Genomic DNA, 24,992 nt, shown 5'->3' on the forward strand with positions numbered 1-24,992 from the left:
TGTTTATTCAGTGTTGTCAACTTGAAAATGACGTGAACTTGAAATCATGAAAAACAACAAATTGTCAACACGAGAAATCCACAAATCAAGTATTAATATCCTTATTTCCTTTTCCATTTGACTAACTAAACACTTTTATTTGATAAAATGTGACAAAATAGTGCAACATGCCAAAATCATCTGAATGCCTTTGTTTTCCAACATAAAATAGACAGATTTAAAAAAAAAAATTATATTAATGAGTCAAACTTGCCAGTATTGTGTGAGTTTCTGAAGATTGTTGTTTTTATTGATGGGGTAATGCACCCCCAGGTGAATAAGCTTCTCCAGGGCCTCATAGATGAAGATGATGCAGATCAGCGAAGCGAAAGCTTCTTCGGTGAAGCGTGTGATGTAACAGACAAGCGAGCTGGCATCCGTGGCCACCAGTAGTAGACAGAGGAAGGCTGTCCACAGGCCAATACAGGCCCTCAGGGAGAGGTAGGAGAGGCCATATTCCCTGAGACACACATACATACAAAAGGATATTAGGGATATGGCATCCCTCAGCGACTATCTAAAATGAAAAGTTTGCTTCAACAAAAGAAATGAATAAAGTTAAAAAGAAATTTAAAAAGAGCCTACTTGCAAAACTTGAAGAGAATCTTCTCAAAGACAAGAACAGGGCCTGTGCTGCCCAGGATGGTGAGGGGCTGACCAGCAAATATAGAGTAGGCTATCCCAGTCATGGAAGCCCCAAATAATGACTCAATAGCACTCTGAAAACAAAGGACAAAGTCTTCTGATTCATTCAGTCACATATTAAGCTTTTTGTGTATTCAAGATAATCTAATTCCAATCTTTATGACGTGTTCGAAGCACTTGCCAGCGTCAGAATGTAACTAAGTGGTTTGATCACTTCAAGCCTAAGACACGTAAATGAGATAAAGCCCAAAGACACTTTTTCAGTGTTTAATTCCAGTGACCAACTTTTGTGGGAATCAAAGGGACATTGTCTTTGATTGGTGCAAACCCCATTTCTAGAAAATTTGGAAAAAAATACAAAGAAAATGATAAAATTCATTGTCGTTCACTGACCAACTTAATCGTATTCAGGAAATTCAAACAAATCTACAATTTGATGTCAGCAACAAAATAAGGTGCAAGAGGGGTAAGAAAGACGGAAAAGTTTATAGAATATACAAGTAACAGCATCTGAAACATTCTACGATCAGCTAATTATTTGGTGATTGGTAAGGGTGTCAGGATTGGGTATAAACGGAAAGTCCACCAAATACCCACAAAAGGCTTAATCTTTATAAGAAATGATAGGCTGCAAGAAAAGTGCCAGGTTCTCTCTACATTAATCAATCTAAAATGGAAAGAGAGACATTGGAAATGTGTTCTTTGGTCACATGGATGCTAATTCTAACTTGCTTTTTGGAAAAAATGAGAAGGACCATCGAGGCTGTCATCAGCAAAAGCTGTAAAAGCCTGTGTCTGGGATGATATGAGGAGACATCATTGCAAATTGGATTGCATATGTGTGTAGACACCATCGATATTTTAGATTGGAAGTTTAGAGACGCATGCTTCTATCAAAATTACGTATTTTCCAGAGAGGTAATTGTTTTTTTCAGCAGGTCAATTCCAGACCACATTCTGCATAACTTACAACAGCGTAGCTTTACAGATAGAGTGTGTGTGCTTGATTGGCACAATGTGTAATGTGTAAATGTGTAGCACATCATAAAAGGGGAATCACAGAACAACCAAGGACTGCATAGCAACTGCAATCTTGAATTCAACAAGAAATGGACACAGATTCCTCCAGTAAAATTGGAGCAACAACAGAAGATGAAATTTGTCTTCCTTATGGAAATGGAAGAAAACATCTGACTTTGATTTTGGTTTTTTGTTTCTTTTTAAACACAAGTTAGACCACAGAGGCTCCAGAAAGCAATAAAGCTGCTGTCTCTTACCACACGTCCCTCTGTGGCCTCACCCAGGAGTCCTCCAAAGGTAATAACGGGTGACATGCAGGCGCAGTAAAGGAAGAGGAAGGAGGCCAGACACTGAAGACTGATGGCATCTGTGAAGTCGGAAAGGTAGTGAGGAGCCTTTCGCTTGATGTCCAAGATAAACCCCCCGAAAAACCTGCAGTGAAACAAGAGATTTTATAAAAGAGCCAAAGTCGAGCAAAAGTTACACACAAGCCAATACGGATTCTCAGATTTAGGTAATTGTAGGTCATAACAGTACTGTCTGACTACCTCTGAAAGTTTGTGAGGTCATGTCCTGTTGTGGCGATATTTTTGAATTCATACAATACGAATATATTTAACATTAAAATTACCCTCTTTTTTCTATTTGCAGCTTCACACTGAACAAACAAATGTGCAAGTGTGAGTGTAAAATAGATTTCATCATATGATCTTTCGTAAGAACATGATCAAATATTCCTGTCACAAACTGTATCAGTGAGTATCAATTCTTATTCTATCAGCTGAGTCATGCAGGCTGTTGAGCAAATGTTTGAGCAATGCAGCAGACTATGAACAGTACTAGATTATCTACTTCTTGTATATTTGAATTATTACTCGTATGAACCGCAAGCAAGAGGCAAAATACTGAATATGGACAAAGTGCCCCCTCGCTGAGCCTGTTTATATTGTTTATGTGTGTGTTTTCATGTACTGCAGTAAACCGGGATGGTGGGGAGCTACTTGGACAAGGTTGCTGTGGCAACACTGGGTGGGCCGTTCTGTATATTTCAGTTTGAGTAGTAGGCAGGAATGCCATGTCCTGAAGGGTGGTGCTGGATGGGATAGAAGTTGATTTAATAGCTGAAACTGGGCTAAATGCCAAACTTAGCTGAGATAAGAGAGCGTACCGCAGCATACTGCAGCTCATCAGCAGCTCAGCGCCTGCACACCACACACTCCTTTGCTATTAAACCACTAAATACTCATTACACATTAACTTCATTGTTTCAAACGGGAATTCGAGAATTTCTTTGGACACATTTTTAAGTCTAAACCTTTAAATGTCATAAACTTCTAACACATTGACCTTGTCACAGTTTATGTTTTAATAGTCTTGTTTTCAGGTTATGTTCTTTCCATGTTTTTCCCCTGCCACCTAGTTTCACTCATGTCACCTGCTTCATTGTCATCAGCTGCACGTCATTCACTAATCACTCCCTCCACAGCATTTAGTCTCCTGGTTTCCTTTCATTCATGGCAGAATCCTCACTAACCCTTCATGCCACCGTCACTGAGAGTTAAGTCTGGTTATGCCTCATAGTCTTTTTCATTTGTTTATTCATGATCATAGTAAATCATAGTCACTGTTATTCACAGTCTTGTTTTGTCCACAGTCTTGTTTTTTCATGTTTAAGTTTTTTGATTATCCAGCTCAGCCGCGCTTTCTGTTTTTGCCTAGCTCCCTGTTTTGTTTTTGGAAATAAACCTTTTTGAACTTAAAGAACTGCATCTGGGTCCTATCATCCACCGATCCTGACAGACCTAAATTTAAATGACTTGCTCAGTTCTCACTGTGGGTTATAAATGAAAACAAAGCCCCTCTTTTTTTTCAAATTATTCCTTTCATGTCAGTCACTTTTCATTTCCAAAATGTGTTGCTTTTATGTTTTTTTTTTCATAACCGTGCACAAACTCTCTGGCTTGTTTTGCTGGCAGTGTGGAAAATTATTATAACTGCTCACTCACTGCCCCTTACCATGCACAAATTAGTCAGCATAATCATCACAAATCGCAGCCATTGTTTTTGAGTGTGGAATATGAAATGTTGTTGCTGTTGGAGCTTGTTATTATTCTTTTTCTAAATAATTTGATATATCAGCTTTGATTATGAAAAATCAGCAAAACATTAGGTCAAACAGAGCAACAAAACGAGCTGCTACTGGCAACCAACAGATCATGGAAAACAATGCAAAAGCAGAAAGACTGAATCAATATACCAATATGTCAGAGAGATTTATTGGGGAAAACGGTCATTTCACTCAAGATCATTGTTAACTTAATTGTTAAAACAAGTAGAAAAGCATTTGACAGCTTATTAAAAGATGACTGTATGAGGGCATCAGTGGTAGTAAGAAAAATGGCCAACAGCCACTACAGTAGCTTTATTATTGTTTGTAGTGGATCGATGGATTTAGTCTGTTCATTTATAGTTGGGAACTGTGTACCTTTAGCTGTTGTGGATTGGAGAGATAAATTACTAGAAAAAAGAGAAAGAACAACAAGCACAAACTTGTACCGAGGTACAGCAATTGTACTCACCGCTATTGTCCATCTAATGTTAAATAATATACAACGCTGTTGCAATACTGCAGAATGTGACTTGATCTGGGACAAAGGGCTGAAATCAGTGTAAACTCAAAAGTAAACTTCAACAAAGGGCCTCTGTGTAGAGTTAAGGAATGATAATGGCTCCATAGGTTAGTCTGCTTTTTTAAGGACCCAAATTTACAGTTTAGAGCCAGTGAGGCAATGAATAAGCAACAGGAAGATGGGCACAAAGGAGAGCTTCAAGAAATCAGGACCGAACACAGTAAATCGTTGTGTTGATCCGTAACGCTTACCTCCCAGTGCGCTGGAGCTCAGGGCCACCGTGCCCTCCGTGTCCCTCAGACTCTCCAAGATCTGTCACTCCGTTGGGAACAGGGGGGATTTTCCGCTTTTCCTGTGCAGTTAAGATCACTGTCACTCAGCTGTCGGTTACTGGCCATCCTCATGTTTGAGGACATGAACAGTAACAAGTCTCAATTGCAGTTAAATCTACACTGAGGCCAACATTTGTCTGCAACATGTTAATTCCACTTTACTCTTAAATGCCAAACGATTTATCTCTCATGCGTTAATTTGGATATTTCAACAAACAGATCGTCAGCATAACGGTCTAATTGCACAGTGGTATGTCATTAATTCACCACACGCGCCTAATGACAAGCAGGAAAAGAAAAAGAAGACTTCAATCTTTCAGTTTGATTACAAAATGTCTCTCCCAAAGAAGATGGCGGATCTCTTTTTAAAGTACAGTTGATCAGAATAACTAATGGAGCCTGTTTGGGAGAGGATTGAGAACACAACCCAGGGGAATGGCAGTGTACACAAGGTTAAGATCAGAGCAGAACGCAGATGTTTAAATATTTCTCAGTGAGCAACATGGTGTAGAGGCAACTGATGGACTCACAAATGACTGATCTGATTTTCAAATGTAGAGCAACTTATATGAAACCGTTAATAATAAGAAAAAAACCAACAGTAATGTAATCATTATTTACCTGAGAGGGCACATTTTTGGGGGGCTCTATTCTGATTGAGGGGTCCCACTCGCCAGGGGGCAACACTGTCACCTGATCCAGAAACTCATCGATACCTGCCACCAGGTCAGTCCTGTCTTTGGCCTTGTAAGCAACATCATGGAAAATCTGTAAAGACATAAAGTATGTTTTAATGGATTTTCAAATGGAAGCTATCTATGCCAGAATTATGTGGGAAGATTGAGAAAGTGAGCACGTCTTTTCTACAAACCTGAGGAAACTAAACATATGCAACATTACTACATAGAGAAAAACCCAAAGAGGAATAAGATATAACTATACTACCTACAAATTTGTTCACTATAGTAAGAATTAATATAAGTTCACAATGAGGAATAATTCCTTCCCGTACTTGACACTTTATAAATAGACTAATACTCATAAACTTCTATTTCCAAGCATCCCTCAGGGCCTTTGCCAAATAAGAGGAAAAAAAGAGTCAACATCTGGCTCAGATGATGCAAAGTAACGGCAGCTCATGGCTGCACTGTGGGAAATCTCAAGTCGCAATTTTCAGATCATACTTTACTTATTCCCCAAGGGTTTCTTTTTTGGTTGTTGTTTTACTTACTTTCTTAACACAAGCCAAAGGTCAGGGTCAGTTATGGAAAATAAATCTATTAAGTTGATAAAACGATTAGTAGGCTGGATGGCTTAGTGCCTAAGCTGTCCCATGTTACACATCCATTAGACAGAAAAAATGTTTAAAAAGAATATGACATTTATTATTCTGAGTTTAAGGTAAAAATGGGAGTATTCCATCCTCAATGCAGGATGTGTTCTTCATATATTAAAGAAAACAGACTGAAATCTTTCTGTTTTCAGTTGCTAATAATCTCAGCAGGATATGGTTGAGAGTAAAGTTTAAAGGTCTAATCATACAAATTTAGAAAACCACAAATCTTCAAGGACTTCTCTCTTTCTGGGAAGCCTACAGGGGAGAAACTTTTTTTTAAGTTTGGTCCATCTGTAGTATATAACAGACATGCATATGTTTGGACTGGTTGCTTCAAGTGCTTCATGCCAGGACTGCTTCGAGGTTCCTGAGAATTTCCATTATCTTCTACTTCATACTTTAACTTCACCGTAATTTGTATGCTAACTTACTTACTTCTCCCTCCAGTATAGAAAGACTGAAATGTATCATAATATATTCTAACTGAATACAGCAGAGGTGCAGCTGGTTGTGGCTACAGCACAAATCAGTGCACTCCGCCTGCTGCAAAGGCTGATGGAGACAAACTGTTGATGTACTTTAATTAGCCACAGCAGCCACAGCCGCTCACAGCCAGTGGCTGCATTCTGTCAGAGATCAGCCTATTAAAATGATTCATAAGTTATTAATGTATTATATAAGTGTCACATCATCTTCTGTTTCTTAAAGAATTCACTGATGAAGCCTCAACTAGAAGTGAATCATGGCTAGACTATACACATCAACTGATTGTAATGATTGGAAGGAATGAAAAAGTCACAACTCACGGGTTTTGTGTGATATTCATGCAAATATTAAAAATGCACCCACTTTAAACTGAGTCAGTCTTAAAAGTAGTAAAGACAAAGGTCTTTAGTTAACTGTCTTTAGCTTTATCTAAAAATATATTAATCAGAAATTCATGTTGAAGATCCTTGAAACCAAATTATTCATCAGATTATGAAAATTTTTAAGACTGTTCTTCGCCATTTAAGACACAGTAGGCTATCAGTGAAGAATTGCATATTTTGAAATTGGCTACAAACGTTAAAACTTGGAATGGTAAACAAGCAACTTAAACAGGGCAAAAGATCACTCTCTTCATACATCATACACTTTACTTTCTTTTGCTCCTTGGCCTCACCTCATCGGTCATCAGTGTAGCAATAGAGCGACCAATTTCATGATACTGTGGCCCTTTTCCCATGGGCCCAAGCAGGATGAACAGAAACCTGTCCAACACAAAGAACAAGTCAGATAACTTTCTTATGAGGCGTGCAGGAGCTGTTCAGCTCATCTAACAAACGTAATACAAACACAAGCAGGCAGACACATGCTGAAGGCTTTCCCAGCAGTTTGCGTATTACCTGGTGGTGATGGGAACTTCAGCTAGGCCATTGAGCAGCACAGCAGGCGACAGGCGGATGAAGGCCACCACAGGGCGGTCCAGGAATTCCAACTCTCCTACCAAGACGTTGGAGGCTTCAGCACCAGGAGGGATCTTCTTCATGAAGTGGAGGTCAATCTGTGGGACAGAAAGACACAATAACAATACGACGTCTTATGGGCAAAAGACTAGCTGAATGTAAATTCTAACAATAAAGCATGGCTCAGTGTAGAAGGACATAGAGTGAAAGTAGGTATCAAAATATCATATCTGATTATAAATCCTATTCTATGGCTGGATCTGACTCGGATGAGCCACAAAACCAAAGAAAACATCTCCACTGCTGTTGAACTTCAGTCAGGTTCCCATGGAATGAGGTGTGTGGTGACCATTTCACATGTAACCCAAGACTGGTTAGATATGCAGCACTAGTTATGTGTCCAGCTATCAGTGCCCATAGATAAACAGCAGGATCAGCGGTGGGTCCAGCTGCTTACCTTGCTGAAGTCGACAGCACTGTTTTCTCGGCTGACGTCCTGTTTGCCCTCATTGTTGGCCAGCTGTGTCTGAGGTGGGACTGTTTGGCCTGTCAGGCAGAGAAGGAGACCAAAATCAGTTTTTCACAGGGGCTCGGTTTAACACCGTTCTGCTTTCTCAAACAAAGGTCTCCACTGAGTGACCACATGATACAGTTACATTCTCTGAGAACTGTAGTACAGCAATTTCCAAAAGCAAAGCTATAAATGTGGCTTTCTGTGTCAATGAAATCAAACAAACTTCTACAATGTAAAAAAAAAAACAAGTATTAGAAAGAAAATAAAATCATATCAAAACATGTAATATGTTTAAGTGTTTCATATGAAATTGATAATTTTCACTTACATTAATCTAGAACATTTGATGGGAAAACTAGCAGTTTGCTCAGTTTTTAGCCTTTGTAGTGAGCTAAGCTTACCTGTTGATATAGGCTTAGTTTTAAGAGATAAACATGAGAATTTTAGGACAAACCCAAAATGTTGAACTTTTCCTTGATATGATAGTTTGGGAAATAGACTTATTCACTTGCCGATGAAATGAAAGATATTTTTCAAAGCATTTTTTCATGTAAGTATAAGATATTTCTTGGCAGTTTTTCTTCAGATAGTGCCCAAAAGGTAAGCTGGCTGTGAGCAACATTCAAAGCTAACCTAACTACTAACTTAAGCTTCATATCCAACACTAAACATGATGTAATATCAGCTTTTTCATCCATCGGCAAGCAAGCAAAGCAGCATGTTTCCTAAACTATTTTTGTACCAAAGACACTAAAACAAGGATTATATTTGTGTTATTAGGTTACACCAAGAATTACAGGTAGTAGCTACCACTGTTAACAATGTTAGTGAGTGTTATAATCAACATCTTCAAGCTTTTATGGTTTATGGTCATCAAACTGATGACAATGACAAGAAGTGGAGAGTATTATCATAAAAAATGGGTACATTGCTCATGGTCTGGCCATGTAAATGAATTATTCTGCAGTTTGTTTTTCCTCTTCCATGGCTCAGGTAAAGCCAAAGTTTGGGCTTATATATGACAACTCTTTTGCCCAATTTGCTATACTGAGATCTGTGAATATGTCTCTCCTCTCTTAGGCTCACCTAACTACTTGCACGTCCTCACACCAGGTCATACCAATTTGATTGTTTTTGGGTTGTTTTCAATATGGCACAGTTTTAGAAATTTTGGAAACAATCCACATAAGTGATGTGCTCAGTGCAGCAGATTTTTTTCTCCCCTCCACTTACCACATTTATCCCATTTTTAATCTATAATGACAATACTCTCCACTTTGAAATGCTACTTTTAGACTATTACTACAGCTATTTTTAGACTTTGGCAACCGCTCTAATTGCCTGTGCAGATTTCCTGATCTGTTTCTTCCAGTGAGATGGGACAGTAGCCATGTGCAACTGCCTCAAGGGCACTAAAACGCTTGGCCGTGGTTTCGCCAAAAGGAATGTCTGGGTTTGTGTGGTCACAACTCCTGGAGGAGCTCAAAGGGGATGAAGTGCTGGACAGACATGACACACAACAAACACACCGCTGATATGCCCTATAGAAAAAGGCCTTTCTGGGTGGAGCGTTCTTCAAGAGTGAATTTTCAACCAAACACTTAGGAGAGTTCAAGGTTTTGTTATAGATGTAATTCACTGAGTAAGGGATCGACATACATGCAACCACACACACATGCAAAATACATCAAACAAGGAAAAACAGGAACACAAACATGGAGAAACACAGACAAGAGGAGAAATGAGATATCAAAAGGTAAAACGACACATGGATGCACACTGCAAAATCATGCATACTGTTACAACATTCTACATAAAAATATACTGTATTTATCAACATATAACAACAAAAATGATGTGTAAAAAAGGCAGCATTCTTGCCTACTAATACATGTGTGTGTTCATATGTATGTGTGCTCTGCTTACCATTCTTGTCCATGGAATGAGGCTCAGACTGCTTCTTGCCAATATCAGCAAAGGATCGTACAATAGGGATACGGTTGGCCAGTTTCTTATGATTTTGGTGGTGGTGCTGTTTGAGCAGGGCTTCACGGATCCTCCTCCTCGCATCCTGTCCGACAGAACCAGACACCTCGTGTTGATCCAGAACCATGTCTAAGGAACGGAATATGAAAAGATAACCAAACTGATGTGTGTATACCACAATACTCTTGGAACAGTAGGTAATTTGATTGACAAAGGATTCCCCTAACAGTGTTTGGCCCTGTGCGGCAGCCAGCAACGCTAAGCTGATTATACCAACAAAAACTGACCCACTGTGACAATCAGATAAACGTTCTCTTTACTGATCTTAAACACAAAAATGAATCCCTTACTCCTCCTAAACCGGGTCGACCGATTGTTTGTTTACCTGCAATCTCCTCCAGTGAGTTGGCCCTCATATCAAGCATCACAGTGCCATTCATGATGCAGCTGCGAAGCTCAAACAGACTGTGTAGAGACAGAGTGGCCACGTAGGGTTTACTCCACCTCTCACCACCATCCTCAACATCTTCCTCAAACTTAAGCCACCTGCAAACAAATGTACAAGCCATTAAATATTCATCTATAATGGTACAGAGCAGAATATTTTACTATAATTCAAACCATACATATGTCTTGAAAAAAGCCTTTTTATAAAATTAGTGGTCAGACAGAAACAGGATTAAGGTGTCAGGTTCAGCAGAGGAAAAACACCACAGTCATGTACCTGGCTGTCTCTCTCCATTCGGCGTCCTCACCCTCCCTGAGGCAGATTTCATCGAGCTCAGTGAACAGGGCATGAGGCATGTGTTCCTCATCACCGTCCTCTGTGCCCAGTAGAAACTGCACCCTCTGGGCTGGTGTGTCTGCTGCAGCAAGTGGGGAAGGTGGAGGACAAGTGGGGACGCAGAAGGAAAAGACAGAAAATTAAATTAAATGCATGCAATGAGAGTTTGTAGTCGTTGGTGGAGTTAATTTAGAAGTAGCTCATATATTCCACACTCTGTAAAAATCTTTAGATTTATAGATTTATTATCTACCAAAACCATAAAACTTGCTGGGAGTACTTCTCACACACTTACTGTGTGAGGGGGATTCTCGTCCATCGTCAGCCGTGGAGTCCCTCTCCTTGGACCTCTTCCTATGTCTGTGTCCATGGTGACGGTGACGTCGGTGTGACTTCCTGCCCAGGGGAACATGTACTCCAATATAGAGAGTGCGGTGACCTAGAGGCAACATGAACCAACTTAGTTGTGGTTAAGTTTCAATGCCACTGATGATTGCTCATTCAGTCTCAGCAGAGGTAACTGACTAGCAGTCACATACAGCTCTTGCACATTATTTGTATTTAAGATTTATTATCTAGTAATAAACATGCAAACAACAGCAGCAACATAATATAAATCATCTACAGAGAAAACGGTCTGAAATGAGAACCAAATGGGAGCAAATATGTCACAAAGGGAAATTGCAAATAATGAATAAACATGGAAGGTGACTGCAAACAAAACCAACCCCAGACATATATTTACCAATGGTAATAGTTCAATGTCTCATCCTATCTCATCACAGTTGCAAATTGTTTGTTAAGACTGAACTACTCTGAATTCCACATGTTGTTTTAACTACCTGCTCATTGTGCCACAGTTGTAAGCTGGAGTGAAAATAAAAGTAAGTTTATCTTTTGCCTTTCAAGTCCATCAATTCAATTTACATATTTTAGGATCCCACTTTTTGCTATTGTTCTTTGTAATGAAAGAGAAAATTGTCATAAATGACTCACACATTGCTGAAGCGATGATAGGTCGAGGAATCTGTGTGCTCTCAGTCATGACTCTCAACTCAGTCAAAGTAGTAAATCACTTACTCTGTTACTCTCTAATCCCTGAGTGATTAACTTCTAAACTAAACAATGGAAAGATTGACTTAAGTTTGTTCTCTACATAAATGTGAACAAATTAAACAAATTTAAATCATAAATTTGAAGAACAAAAAGTTCTTCTTTCTATCCTCTTACAATTTTCTGGTTAGCTTTTTTCTGTGAAAACACGTTTTTAACATTTGTTCTATGCTGGTTTGAATGTTGTGCTGCTGGAATGATTTCTGCGGGTAACTGGCATTTTTTTCTTACATCTGCTATGATGCATAACAATGACAAAGCTGTCGGCATGCGGGAGCAGTCCAAGTAATGCCAAAATAAGACACCAGAAGCAGATTAATTGAAGAGGAGACATCTAAGATGCAGAGCAGGAACAAAATGGAGGAAAAGGAGGAGGAAGTTTGAACCATTTCTTCATCTGATCATCATGGGAAGAGTGAGATCCTTGGTGAATAAAATGAACATGTTTGGAGCCTTGATGAGAATGTAGCAAGAATAAAAGGAAGGGAATATTATTTTTCACCAAGACATAGTCAACATAAGACCTCTCAATTCAGATTTAAGACTATGTCGGCAGACAAAGACAGCAGCCAGAAAGGTAACAGTGAAGGAGAAGGGAATACAGTACTTGTTAACAACAGATGGTGTAATCCTAGACATGTCAATGAGAAGGAGTGTCTCTTTGTTGGCTGTTTCTGTCCATGTTGTCGACTGAGGGAGTTCACCTGTGTTACCATCTGATGCTGTTTGTACTCATCAGCTAAGCTGTTACTAAGCTACAAAAACAAAACCTCAATCTATTCATCTCATTAATTCAATACACTTCAACTTTCTTAATGTGTGCCGTCTGATTTTCACTTAATCTATCTCGTTAAACCGGTAATAATATCATATCTTTAATTATAGTTTATACTGAAGCAATAAAAATTAATATAGTGTCATTCAAGTCAAATTCAATTTTAAGTTTTCTCTAAGGCAGGCTACTATCCACGCTGAGACGAAGGTGACAGATTTAAATGAGTATTATTACAGAAATAGAGAAAGCCTCTGAGTGGAGAGTCAGACCAATAGAGAATACAGGACTGATTAGCCATAACATTAAAACCACTGACGAACACTGATGGTGTTGAACATAACAATGATCTCAAAAGAAACCTTGGGTCCTGGATTTATGAGGAAGTTCCTTTGTTATTTATTCCAGTCACCCAAAAGTTGTTAAAGGCCAATCCCTGCCACAGTTAGAAAACTACTCTTGAATGGCTCAAACACAATGAGTAATAGCCCAGTTTTTGCTCTGGACCTTCAAATTCCGAGATCCAAGGAATAAGCTCATTAGTCACAGCCTGTAACCTACAAAACCCAAAGGACCCAGTAGCAACAACCTGGTGCCACACACCTTCAAAGACCTTTAAAAAGTCCTATGTCCATGTTTTAAAAGCTAAAAGCAAGCTGACAGAATCATACTGGTGTAAAACTATGACACTGTACATCCCCTTCAGCTATTTTTGCAGCAGTGTACATATATAGGATACAAATTGAAAATTTGAAACAACTGATTATATGCTAGAGCCGTAGAATCTGAGACCAAAATACTAAATACCACAACCAAAACTTAAAGTTACCTTGGAATATTTCAACTTGTAAAGCTCTTCACATCAGCACAGTAATCTTGACTCTAACAGTATCCCTCGCTTTGTTCTAGGCTTTTTGACCAGAAACTGTTGGTTATTCAGAGGAGAAAAATGTGGAATTTAGTGTCTGATCTAATATATTTATATCAGTTTAATTTTCATTTTCCATATTGCTTTTCATCTGCTTGTCCTAAAAATTAAAGTTCAGTTGTTAGATACTGATCTTGAACTTTAACTGAAGTTAAAGCTATGGGGATATGGGGATATGGAAAAACCAGTATGGAAATGGTGAAAGCAAAAGCAATGTGGAGATGAATAAGGAAAAATTATAATGACATAACAATATACAAATAAATCTCCACATGTATTTATTCTTTCATAGATTCCACTTTGTTTCTCTTCATTTATTTTCTTGTTTATTCTACTTTGTGGCACTTCTATCATTCCATAGTTTTACATTCATGTTAAAAATATTGAATATTTAAACTTTACAGTGGAGTATTTAGAGACTATGTCAGTCTCCCCACAATCTTAAAGACAAGAGCATACATATGGACCATACTGTTAACTTAAACATATGGTGATTCAGAGATAAAGGATTATAATCAATGGTTAGGAAGAGAGTGAAAGGGCTTTCATAGCTCATGGCACGAAGGGAGATGACTGGGGGAAAAGCAAAGACAACAACAGCTCTCTAAATATTTGGCAATATCTAATAATGCATAAATTGTAGTCAGTGAGATAGGAGCTATGAAACATAAATTAATGAATCAATTGCTACCTCCAGGCCCTGATATGCTTGTGCTTGTAATAAAAGCCAATTATTTTCTTTCAGGATGCTGAAATTGATTTTGAAGCAAGATTTTCACAATAACTGAAGTCATTTTCATTTTAGTTCAATACAAACTGATAATGAAAGCTGGATTCTGAAAGGAGCGTCACGGCCTCTTTCTGATGTCTGTGCTGGTGTGTAAGTGCACACATGAGCATGGATTGCATCCACAAGGCCAGCATGAAGATAATGTGAGCTGACTTTCTCCTCTTTTATTGCGGTCAAGCTGCTGACATAAGACACCCTGTTTATATTAGACTCCTGCGTCATATAAGGCGCCATAGTGCCCAGCATAATGTGACACCAAATGAATCTATACCTGAAGCAATTCAGTGCTTAGAAGCTACAATGTATGGTGGGCCAATACAGTTCATGTGTAATTCCTCCTTTATTGTCATAAGAAACAGCAAAGTGACTGACAGCAAACCAATCACAGTTAATGTAACACATTTCATGATATTTTCTTGCTTTTATAAGTTCAACCAGTTGAATGTTTAGTTTTTATGTTGCCAGAAAAATGGGAACTAGGTACAGCAATTTATTCAAACGTGTGAAACGCAAATGTAAGTACAGTATATCTTTAAAAAAGGGGACCAGCGAATGTGCTCAAACTTAATAATATCACTCAGCCTCTCTGGCAAAGTTTACCGCAGGGTCCTGGAAAATAAGTTCTGGCTGATTGTTGAGCCACGTTCAGGTCCTGAAACATTGGACCAGATCTTTACCGGGGAACATGGGAGTTTGACCATCCAGTCTAACAGTCCAACAGCCAAAATTCAGATGACATGAGCTCAGAGTTTATCGAAATATCTAAAAGCTCACGTAAGTCGTAATGCTAAGCAATACAAACAGAGATATTGAGTTTATCTGACCTAGATTTGGTCTCTAAGGCAACATCCAAGTTCCCCTATATTTTTACAAGAGATTGTAAGGCCCCTATACAGCTCGTGAGAAAAAATCCAGACACAAAAAAAGGTGCTTAAACTCTTCAGTCAAAATTACTCGGTTATTTGTAATAAACCTAGAGTTTTTATATATATTATAAATCACAGTGAGAAAAAAATATCCCCAGAGATTCCCTTTAACTGTTGTCACTTGCTTGGATAAATGACTAATCTCATCATAGCATGCTAATCAGATTTAGGCAATGAACAGACATAACGTGAATCATCTAAGAGCATAGTGACATTAGAGACTCCAGCACCATCCACTAGGAATTCAAAATAGAGGTTAAGTGAGGTTTTGGAGTATGTAATGAGAAGCCAGCTATGTGTCAAAATATATTTGTAGTCTGGACAGAGTCATGTCGGTCAAAGCAAATACTGCTGTAGATGCATCCATCCAGACAAAATTCCTCTTAGCATTGAGTAAATTATGCATGTTTGAAGCAGAGGAAATAGAAGACACTAACTATGCACATGCAGCAAATGTGACGACTTGGGGACATTTGGGAGCAAAGAACAGCACCAACATTAAGGTAGTAGAGGAAACAGAAGAGATGAGTAGAGCTTATAAGTTTGTGATTTAATACTCATGACTGCATAAAAATAGCTCTCCTCCTCCTCCGGGCCTGAACAACTGCTGATGTCATAGGATGTTTTTTGTTTTTACTGCTGTTGCCACGTCATATCGGCTTTTCTGTCTTGGCTTGACTTCACACGGCGGTTTGTTCTGTGGTGAGTGTTGGTGCCCCAGATTCTCAAGCCTTTGACTGTAGAAATGGGTGTACCTTTTTTAAAGTTCCACTGACAACTTTGATTCTTATTGGCTAAGGGGTTGTTCAGTCTTTTCGCGTCGCTGGCTTAGCTCTGACGTAATAGTGCCATTGTTGCAGTTAAACTAATGTTCCCGGTGGCTATGACCTCTACTACTTGTAACAGCTGTAACACAGTCAGTTAAATAATACACTTCTATTCAAAGATCATATACAAATGTTCCTACCTCAATAAAAAATATTCTGAAGCTAATATTTAATTTAAACAGGTTATTTCCATGTTGCTTATCTTTAAATTACAGCACAGATCAGTCATTTTCATTGAAAGAATCAGGCACATGCCTAAATGTAAATAAATCATCATATTTCTCACATAACAAATCTTTTTTTTTTTTGGCAGAGGGCTCTATTATCCCCCATCCGGCACACTACAGCGTATTTCAGACACTAAGTCACTGCACAGTATGTAGGACTGAGTCAAACATAAGAGCATTAGGGGGAACACAATATAATTTGTTCTGTACAGGCCTTTTCTAACTCCTCTTTGAACGAAGTAATCAAAGAAAAGGCTCAGTGCTTTTATCATCGCATGCTATAAAACTTAAAGTACTATACTAGTGATTTCACAGAGTGAAGTAAAACTGTACATTAGAATTATATCTACACAGCATGTCAGCAGACTTTTCTAAATATCTACCAGTGTTTCTGTTTTGAGCATCTAACGATCAAACTGTAGCACATAGTGAACCACCACAGAATGCAGCTTTTGATCCGATTGTTTTAGGGTATGGTTCGATGCGGGATAACTTCAGAGACTCTCTTTGTCCCACGTGGTGCTGACGCAGAGTGAGCGTCATGACAGCAGCAGACAGAGGGATATTCATTATGGAAACAATCACCTAGAATTGAAAGTCCTTGAGATGAAAGTATGTTCCAATCAAAGAATGACTTCTTTTGTCACTGCCTCAGCCTTGTGTTACCTGGCAACCAAATTCAGCACATACTGATGGGAAGACCATTTCTGCTCCAGTTGTAACTCTGTTCTGTTCCTTGGATACTATATAAGAAATAAGTCTAATGTTTTCTACATAAGTCACTGTGTATTGTGACTTGTTTCAATTGTACCCACTTTGGTTTTGATTCCTTCATCTACTTCTTCAGTGCATCGCTCAAAATGAGCAGGAGTGTATATTACAATGAGCACTCGCTGAAACCCTTGTCAATGTGGGATGCTGTTTAGAGTTAAAATTGCTCTTTCATAATGTCTCATATGCTGATGCAAACAGATGTGTACTGAAAAGAGCCCAAGCTCTTTGATTCTGCGGGACTCACATCAAAACCTAATATCCCTTTGTAATGACCTCAGGTGGACAGACGGGTTCTCTGGTATCCCTAAGCCTTGATATGAGCAATTCTGCTAGGAACGACAACTGTTATCAAACATAACTATCGATTTGTTAATGCATTGGTCATAAAATGATCTCAATGAAACATACACCAACAAAAAAAACTCATCTTAAATGTCTTTTTTTGTAAGTCGTTTGTATTTTGATAGGTGTCTTTGCTAAAAAAAATCAAATAAATTTACATATATGATGACTGGAGTCTGTTGCCCTTTTAGAAGTGAAAGTTTGAGGATTAACCCTAGTTAGAGTCATTTGGTCACTATTAGAGATTAGACATAAAGACATTTGGGACAGAGCTGAATCAAAGGAATGTTGAGTATCACTTATGTGTTACCTTCTAGTTCTTCTTTCTCAAAGTTAGTGTTGAGCATGGAGCGTGTGCCCCCGCGATCCACCACCGCCTCCTCGTCGGTTCTCTACAGGAGACAGAGAAAAAGTTTTTACTCAGCATGTGAAATACAAGTGCTGCACTTTGCATGTAACACCCACTTAGGCATTGTTTTCACACATATTCAAGCATGTAGTGATAAAGACGAGACAGTAGAAAACTTTTTAAATCCTGTTTCACATTTCTCTGAGCTAGATTAACCCACTGGCATCCAACCAACTGAGAGGTCTTTCTGTGCCCACTGAAGCAAAATTCACAGGTCCCTGAAATACTACAAGTTATTATGTAAGATGCATCCCCCGACACACACATTAACACGTGTGCCACGACAGTCTTCCCCATTCCCCCCCACCAATCTGCCAAGTGAGAGGATGTGTCCTGAAATAAATGCACGCACCGAGAGACTCAGCATCATAAGGCTAACTTCCAGGGACAGTCACCATGGCAACAGAAGACAGCCAATAGCAATATGAAAAAGCTACACTCATCTCCTGAGTGCCAGATTACACCAGTTTTGAGTCATGATTTTAACAAGAATGTTTCATTGTGCGTAAGCCTTAAATCATGTAAAAGCTCCAACACCCACACCTATGGCAGTCGACTTACTCGGGAACTGGAGCAACTGCACATGCTCAGTGTGTAGAGTGGTAGAAACAAGGGCTGGTGCTAACAGATGCAGCATAGTCCTTTTCTGGTTACTCCATGCCATACATAGCTCTGACCTTGGAAAAACGAGAGGACTGCCCAGTCCTTGAATGCTTACTGTGCTTTAATATTCAGTGAAAATATTGGCTTGTTTTTCATGAACTCAGTACCTTTAAACAGATACCCTGGAGCCATATCGGTTGTTTTACTGGAGGCTCAACATGTATCAGCTCAAAAAAAGAAAGAAAAAACACCTATTGTAACAGGGTTGTAAGAGTTTAGTAGTAACCTGAGGCAGAATCCAATTATGTAAGTGATTACGTGGTGACGTGGAGACAATTTTGACCTTGATAAGAGAGAACGCTTCCAACAATTTTTGCCCAGAAAGCGGTACACCAACATCTCTGGGACCTTAACATTGATGCAAAAAAGTACTCTCCCATTTCTTTCCCTCCTTTACCTCTTACTCTGTTTCTTCTTTCCAGTTGCATTTGTGTGTGTTTTTCTCATTTTTTCTCAAGACATCCTGTATAAGATTGCTGCAGATCATCTAACTGTGTAATCGTCCTGTCATTTAGATCATAGTGTTCATTAGCACCAGCAGTAATTTCTTTCAGTTATTTGCTTGAGGGTTAAGAGGTTGCAGTAACAGTTGTATTCTTAAATCATTTACAGGGTGTAATGAGTATTACTTCCAAAACACTGATTTGTATATTACCTCCTTGGGGTGTTGTCTCAAGGAGGAATCATTTGCATCATCAATCATTTAAAGGTGCAATGTGTAAACTTTGGAAACTACTGGTTGTTGCACTAGAGAAGTATCATTTCAAACCAAAGCAAACAAAACCAAAACACAAGGTGAAATTTAACATTATGGCCCTTAAGGAACTTGAGGGGCTCTCTTACAGCTTAATCATGTTGCCAAAGACCTGTCTTTGTGGCAGATTGCTGCAGATCATCTAACCGTGTCATTACTCTCTTATTTAATAAAAAACATAAACATAAAAAACAAACTACCTCACAGGAGCATGATAAAGTAAAAACACAGCCAAAACTTCCAAAATGCTTCAAGAAAATTATCTAACAGACAATATTCAGACAAATGATTTTCAGTCAACCCATACAGGGATATATATATTTCTGGAACTTATTTATGGTTTTGTGATCCAGCTTGGCACAAAGTGGGGAGTCACAATCCATCCTTGTTTGGAAACACTAAACCTTATCCATATAAAAGCAGTGGATTCTGCTTTTATACCCAACCCTGACACCCACACCTGAAACATGCTAATCTGCTGACTGTAGAATCGTCCAGAACTGTGTGACTTGTACAGTCTATAAACTTTTTATAAACTTTGTTTTTTATCTCAATCGCTTTTTTTTTTTAGTGTTTGCAAAAAACGTAAGGCCACACTATTCAGCAGATAACAAAATAAAATAAGAAATCACACAGATGTGGTACCCTGTAACAAGCTAAATGTGGTAGATGGTGGATATCAGTGTGATCCCACTGGATTAATCAAAAGCACTAGTTGTATCACACTATAAGAAAAGCGCGCACCAACACATGGACAAACATGTGAGAAACAAGTCGCAGCTTCTAAAGAGTGAGTGGACAGATGTTGAGAGCTGATATAGTAGGCTTACTGTATACTACAACGTCAACAGAGTTATTACAATTGCTCACAAAGAACATGCTTGCACAGGGCAAGAGGAGGATTCATCATCAAGTCCCTGTAGACATACTTCTGTAGATTTCCCTTGGCAGATGGTTCATTGTAATCTGAAAGACTGACATTTTTAATGTGTTAATTTTGACATTTTCCCTGCCTCTGCATTCCAGTTCACTCTGATCCAACCCTTCACAATATTAGACTGACCACTGCACTCAATCAACCTCAAAGAAATCAAAAATATCACAAGCACTCCAAAAAAAGGGACAATAACTAATCCTAGGATGGCCAAAGGAGCTGAACAGAAAATCAGTTCCATTGTAATTTTAATACATGAAGACATTTCTAGTGAAAAAAAGGAAATAGCACAGAAGGTCCACAGGGGAACTCCCTCTGGTTATCTCATGTCCACGATCCTTAAGAACTAGCACAAGTATACAAGCAACAGAATGAAAATCTTAAACTACTGTGTGTAATCCCCTTTGTCTGTTGGATATGTGTAGAACATGCTGCGTTTCTTGAGTTTCCTAAACCTATCACGGATCTCTTTTTCATTATTAGAACTGCAGCAGCCACTGCAGCGCTGTGAATGACGGGCAGACTGTAACACCTGTTTCTAAGAACAAATCTTATGACGACAAGAATGTGGGTCACGAAAGCACTGCAATGCTGAGATTACTTTATTTACAGCTCAATTGGTCGGGCGATATTTACGGTGACTGGCTGTGCAGTTTTATTAAAAACTCATTCTAGTTTACTGCCTTCACCTTGGCTATAAAAAAGCATTTTGTACATAAAGGTAACCATAAAATTTCAAGTTAGAAACCCGCTTCTAATCTGCAAAAAACAGAAAGAACTTTTGTAAATTTCCCATTTTCTACTCTATGAAGTAGTCCCAATTAACCCTTTCTCTTATTCCCTGGATCTTCTTCTTCAGCTTTTATTTTTACCGTAGCATCGATAACAGAGTTCATGCATCCATAATCATACCTATAACAACTCAAGCTCAGATAGCTACAATATCTATATCTGATGCGCCGTCCCAGACAAAGCTTTATCCTGCTGGGTATAACAGATGAGCCAGCTCCCGTGTCTGCAGGTCGCTGCTTCTATTTATAGACGCTGGTTTCTCTGCCTCATGTTGCTGACCCCCGACCAGCCCAGAGAGCCACATCACAGCTCACCAATCTGGGTTAAGATTAATCTGCCAGCCTTTACGGCAGGATAAAACCTTGTCTCTGACCATGGGATCAGTATTGGAGGGCCCTGCATAGTGGATAGAATCAAATCAGCCGTTACTCAGTTGGTCCACTGGCTGGTGATGGGGATTTCAGAGGGAACAGGAGCAGAGAGCACGTGACCAAGACTCCAGGGAAGCTGGAATGGGAGGGGAGGAGGCAGAGTATGATGAAAAGACACACTCACGTGTAATATGGATGGATACTGTCTACATTTGTTCAGCTTGAATTCTTTTTTACATCATGCCTTCACAGGATGTTTAATTATTTCAGAATAGATGGTTTTATCATATACAAGCAGCAAAGCACATGCACTGATTCATACAAAGCAGGCTGCTCTTATACTGAACATGCAGAGGCACACATCGTGCATGGACTCTGCGATGCATGCAGCTCACTGCAGGCAGTGGTGTGATGGGGAGGAGCAATATGGATGAATGAGTAACACACGGGAGTAGAGGAGCAAAAGGCTTAAAGCCAGAGAACGAAACAAGGACCAGAGGATGCTCTAATGTCACAAAGCATTAATTGAGTTGTTAGTGTGTTCATGTAAGTGTACACAGTGAAGTATTTGTGCACTGATGGTAACTAAGCACAACCATCTAAAATGAAAAGTTTGACCTTGAGCTTCGTCTCATCCAAGTCTAAACACAGGTTCAGTGTTAATTTCATTGTTCAAGTGTCACCTCAACATTACCTTTGCCTTTCAATTACAATTATTTTATTCTTTTCCTTAGCCTAGTTCTTTTCATGTCTAAACCTAACCAGGAATCACTGTTGTGTAACACTGACAAAGTCCTTATGTACTGAAAAAAATTAATCAAAACAAGAGCGCTAAAAAAAGCACTGAATGGTGTGGAACTGGAGTCCCACTGTTGGTATGTTGGTGCTATCCACCCCTCCGCCCTATTCCAAACAAGAACTTTGCAGCTGGTTGAAATGAATTTTTTATAACGACGTTCATTCCATCAACATAAGTGGATGGCAAAAGCAGCATATCTCATATATATAAAATGAATGAGCAGTGATGATACTCAACTGAAAGGTATACCAAAAAGGACAGAACTATACTTGTTTTCTAATCTCACATAAACTGTAATTGTTTTCACATTCTTGACTGTGCACTGCGCTTGTTCCTGGAGGATTCCACTTGGGGGCACACCAGATATGACAAGCATATTTCTCACTGTGCAGAGGCAAACTGCAGAGGCAAACGGGTAACTGCAGAATTTAATTTCAAGCTTGTCCTCAAAACTTTGCTAACTCTCCTCAGTGGACGTTCGATGGATTGATTTTGTGCAGAGATACAGTAATACAAAGCTGAGAATCACAGGCAACATACACCTGAAACCAAAAACATTATTCACACGTACTAAATGACCTCTGAAAATCTCTAGCAGGAGAATTTAAATCCCTGAACAGGATTACCACCAGTATTCCCATCTGAAGAGCAGATGTCCCTGGAAGAACAGGGTCTGGAGTCAACACTCAAGATGTATAAATAGATATAGGGTCTTTCTTAAGCAGATTATCTAATCAGTCTACCTGTTGCATGCCTGATCCTACTACTCTTCCTAATGGCTGTCATTTCTGACATTGTGTCCAGATCACCCAGCAGCCACCATCCTCATTATGAATATTCTTACTTACTGATATAACTTACAATACCTATGCTCCTTTAATCTGTACAGATACACCCATAACAGGCTGCTTGTCCATCACAGGGTGAGCACAAATATCAATGAACCAAACAACTAACCAAACAACAGTCATGACTGTGGGGCATTTTCAGGAGTATATATTCAAAATTAGTCCTTCTGATCTGGCGTCACATAAATGACAGAAACTTCTGCCACAGCTTCAACTTTATTTTGTAAATGTATCCCATGATTGTGAGTCTACATTGTGAAACAATGTAGAATAAAATAAACGCGGCCAACAGTTAAACTGACCAGCTTGGACTTAGAGGCTGCTTCCCTGAATACTGTCCTCCAGAAACACTGCTCTAACTACAGTGTTTTCTCTACATCTTCCAGTTCCAGCTCCACATCTCATCTTCAGTGTGCTCCACTTTTCTCCTGTTTCCAACCTTTGTGTCTGAAAGTGCAGTTAAAGGTCAGTGCCAGAGAACTGCAACTTTAAAAGTGACAGTTCAGACAACATTCATTCATGTATGGACAACCCTGGCACAACTGTGAACCGGACACAGCAACTGTTTGGCTGGTTGTCGTAGCTGCATACAATCTGAGACCAACATCTGCAATTAGAATTACTTTAATGATTAATATTATTTGTAGAGAGAGAGATTTTCATGAACAGGAGTCTTTTTTAAATTCGCATGCAAATTTTTGTTTACTTACAATGAGTATGACATTTGGAGAGGTAATTAGAAAGACTAAAAGTTAGTTACTATGAGTAGCACAAGAGATTAATTAAATTAAGCGGTCAAACATGCTGTCTAGCATTTTCTGTAATTCCATGTTGTCCCTACCACCTGTTTACATCCTATTCTGTCACATCTCCAAACTGAGCTGCCTACGTTGAAGCCACATGGAGCTAGCAGATCAAACGGCTTTCAACTGTCGTCATATGCTTTCAACTTTGATCTGAATAAAAATGCTTTGGTTCATGCTAGAGAAACTCAAGCCATCGCTGGCTGATAATGTGAGTTCACCATGTGCGTGTACCAATGTTTTAGAATTGCTTTTTGCAATGTTGCATTGCATGTTTGAGGCTAAAACTGTTTAACATAAATTATTTTGTATGATATCTGTCTTTGTTATATCTTGCAGTGGCTCTCTGTCAATATTTCACAGCCTCGAATGCTTCATGTCATGAGGAAGAGGGAGTTGTTGTAGTCAGTTATGTCTTAGTCTTTAAATTTGGTGTCAAGTGTTGTGATTTAGATTGAATCTTAACCAAAAGTACCTCCTGAGGTGCCCAAAAGACCTCTTATTGAACAGCAAAACTTCATTTGTTCATGCAGGCATTAATAACTTAGAACTATTTTCAAAGATTATGTAACCTCTAGCGGTTGTGAGAGAAATTGCGTGAGGAGTGAAAATTAAGTCAATTAACATGACTGACTGTGGTGTGGTAGGAAGAATATATCACTAACCATAATGATTACCAAACGTAACCAACTAGTTTTGATATCTCAACTTAAGCAGGTGTTGTTATGGTATTAACCCAAATCTCTCCTCATCCATTTTACAAACAACTTTGATACATAATAACACTGCAATAAATGCAGGGAAGAAAAAGGATTTTCAAAAAATGCTTCAACATTGCAGGAGAATAGCTGCTGTGGGACCGGAGCCAGGATGTAGCAGCATGGAGCGGGTACAATTGAAAGAGGTTATTTTTTCCAGCAGTGGCGATGTTTGAAAATAGGACAGTTTGTCATGGAGCACTGTCACGCGGTCAGCCACTGCTGGGGTGGTGAGTTATGATAGTGAAGAACAGGAGAGTACGTTTTGACGCGCATCACCTTTCAAGGCCTTAAAAAGACGGGAACTTAAAGGTAGAGCTATGTGCATTGAATGTGCATTAAAACACGGAAAATGACCGAAGTTTACCATAAAAAGGATGCACTGCTACTATTTTAACATACCCCTCAAACTTTCTTACTTCTGGGTTCAT

General features: G+C 39.0%; 1 protein-coding gene across 8 annotated transcripts in view; it reads right to left on the reverse strand.

The window, feature by feature from the left end:
• Positions 1-24,992, reverse strand: part of LOC140310439 (sodium-driven chloride bicarbonate exchanger-like) — a 44,951-nt gene that overhangs the window by 11,672 nt on the left and 8,287 nt on the right. For 7 of the 8 annotated variants that reach the window (XM_072388629.1, XM_072388627.1, XM_072388633.1 and 4 more), the window contains 13 exons: positions 17,741-17,822; positions 11,027-11,170; positions 10,672-10,813; positions 10,333-10,493; positions 9,888-10,076; positions 7,905-7,993; positions 7,388-7,545; positions 7,165-7,252; positions 5,288-5,434; positions 4,586-4,686; positions 1,962-2,136; positions 625-758; positions 254-499 (listed from right to left, as the gene is read on the reverse strand). In XM_072388629.1, coding sequence (XP_072244730.1) covers positions 254-499; positions 625-758; positions 1,962-2,136; positions 4,586-4,686; positions 5,288-5,434; positions 7,165-7,252; positions 7,388-7,545; positions 7,905-7,993; positions 9,888-10,076; positions 10,333-10,493; positions 10,672-10,813; positions 11,027-11,170; positions 17,741-17,822 — 1,856 coding nt within the window. The remainder of the gene's footprint in view (positions 1-253; positions 500-624; positions 759-1,961; positions 2,137-4,585; positions 4,687-5,287; positions 5,435-7,164; positions 7,253-7,387; positions 7,546-7,904; positions 7,994-9,887; positions 10,077-10,332; positions 10,494-10,671; positions 10,814-11,026; positions 11,171-17,740; positions 17,823-24,992) is intronic. The other variant, XM_072388628.1, reaches the window with a different exon arrangement.

The sequence above is a fragment of the Leuresthes tenuis genome, unplaced genomic scaffold, assembly GCF_036924035.1.
Source record: "Leuresthes tenuis unplaced genomic scaffold, fLeuTen1.0.hap1 SCAF_1, whole genome shotgun sequence".
Classification (NCBI taxonomy): Eukaryota; Metazoa; Chordata; class Actinopteri; order Atheriniformes; family Atherinopsidae; genus Leuresthes; species Leuresthes tenuis.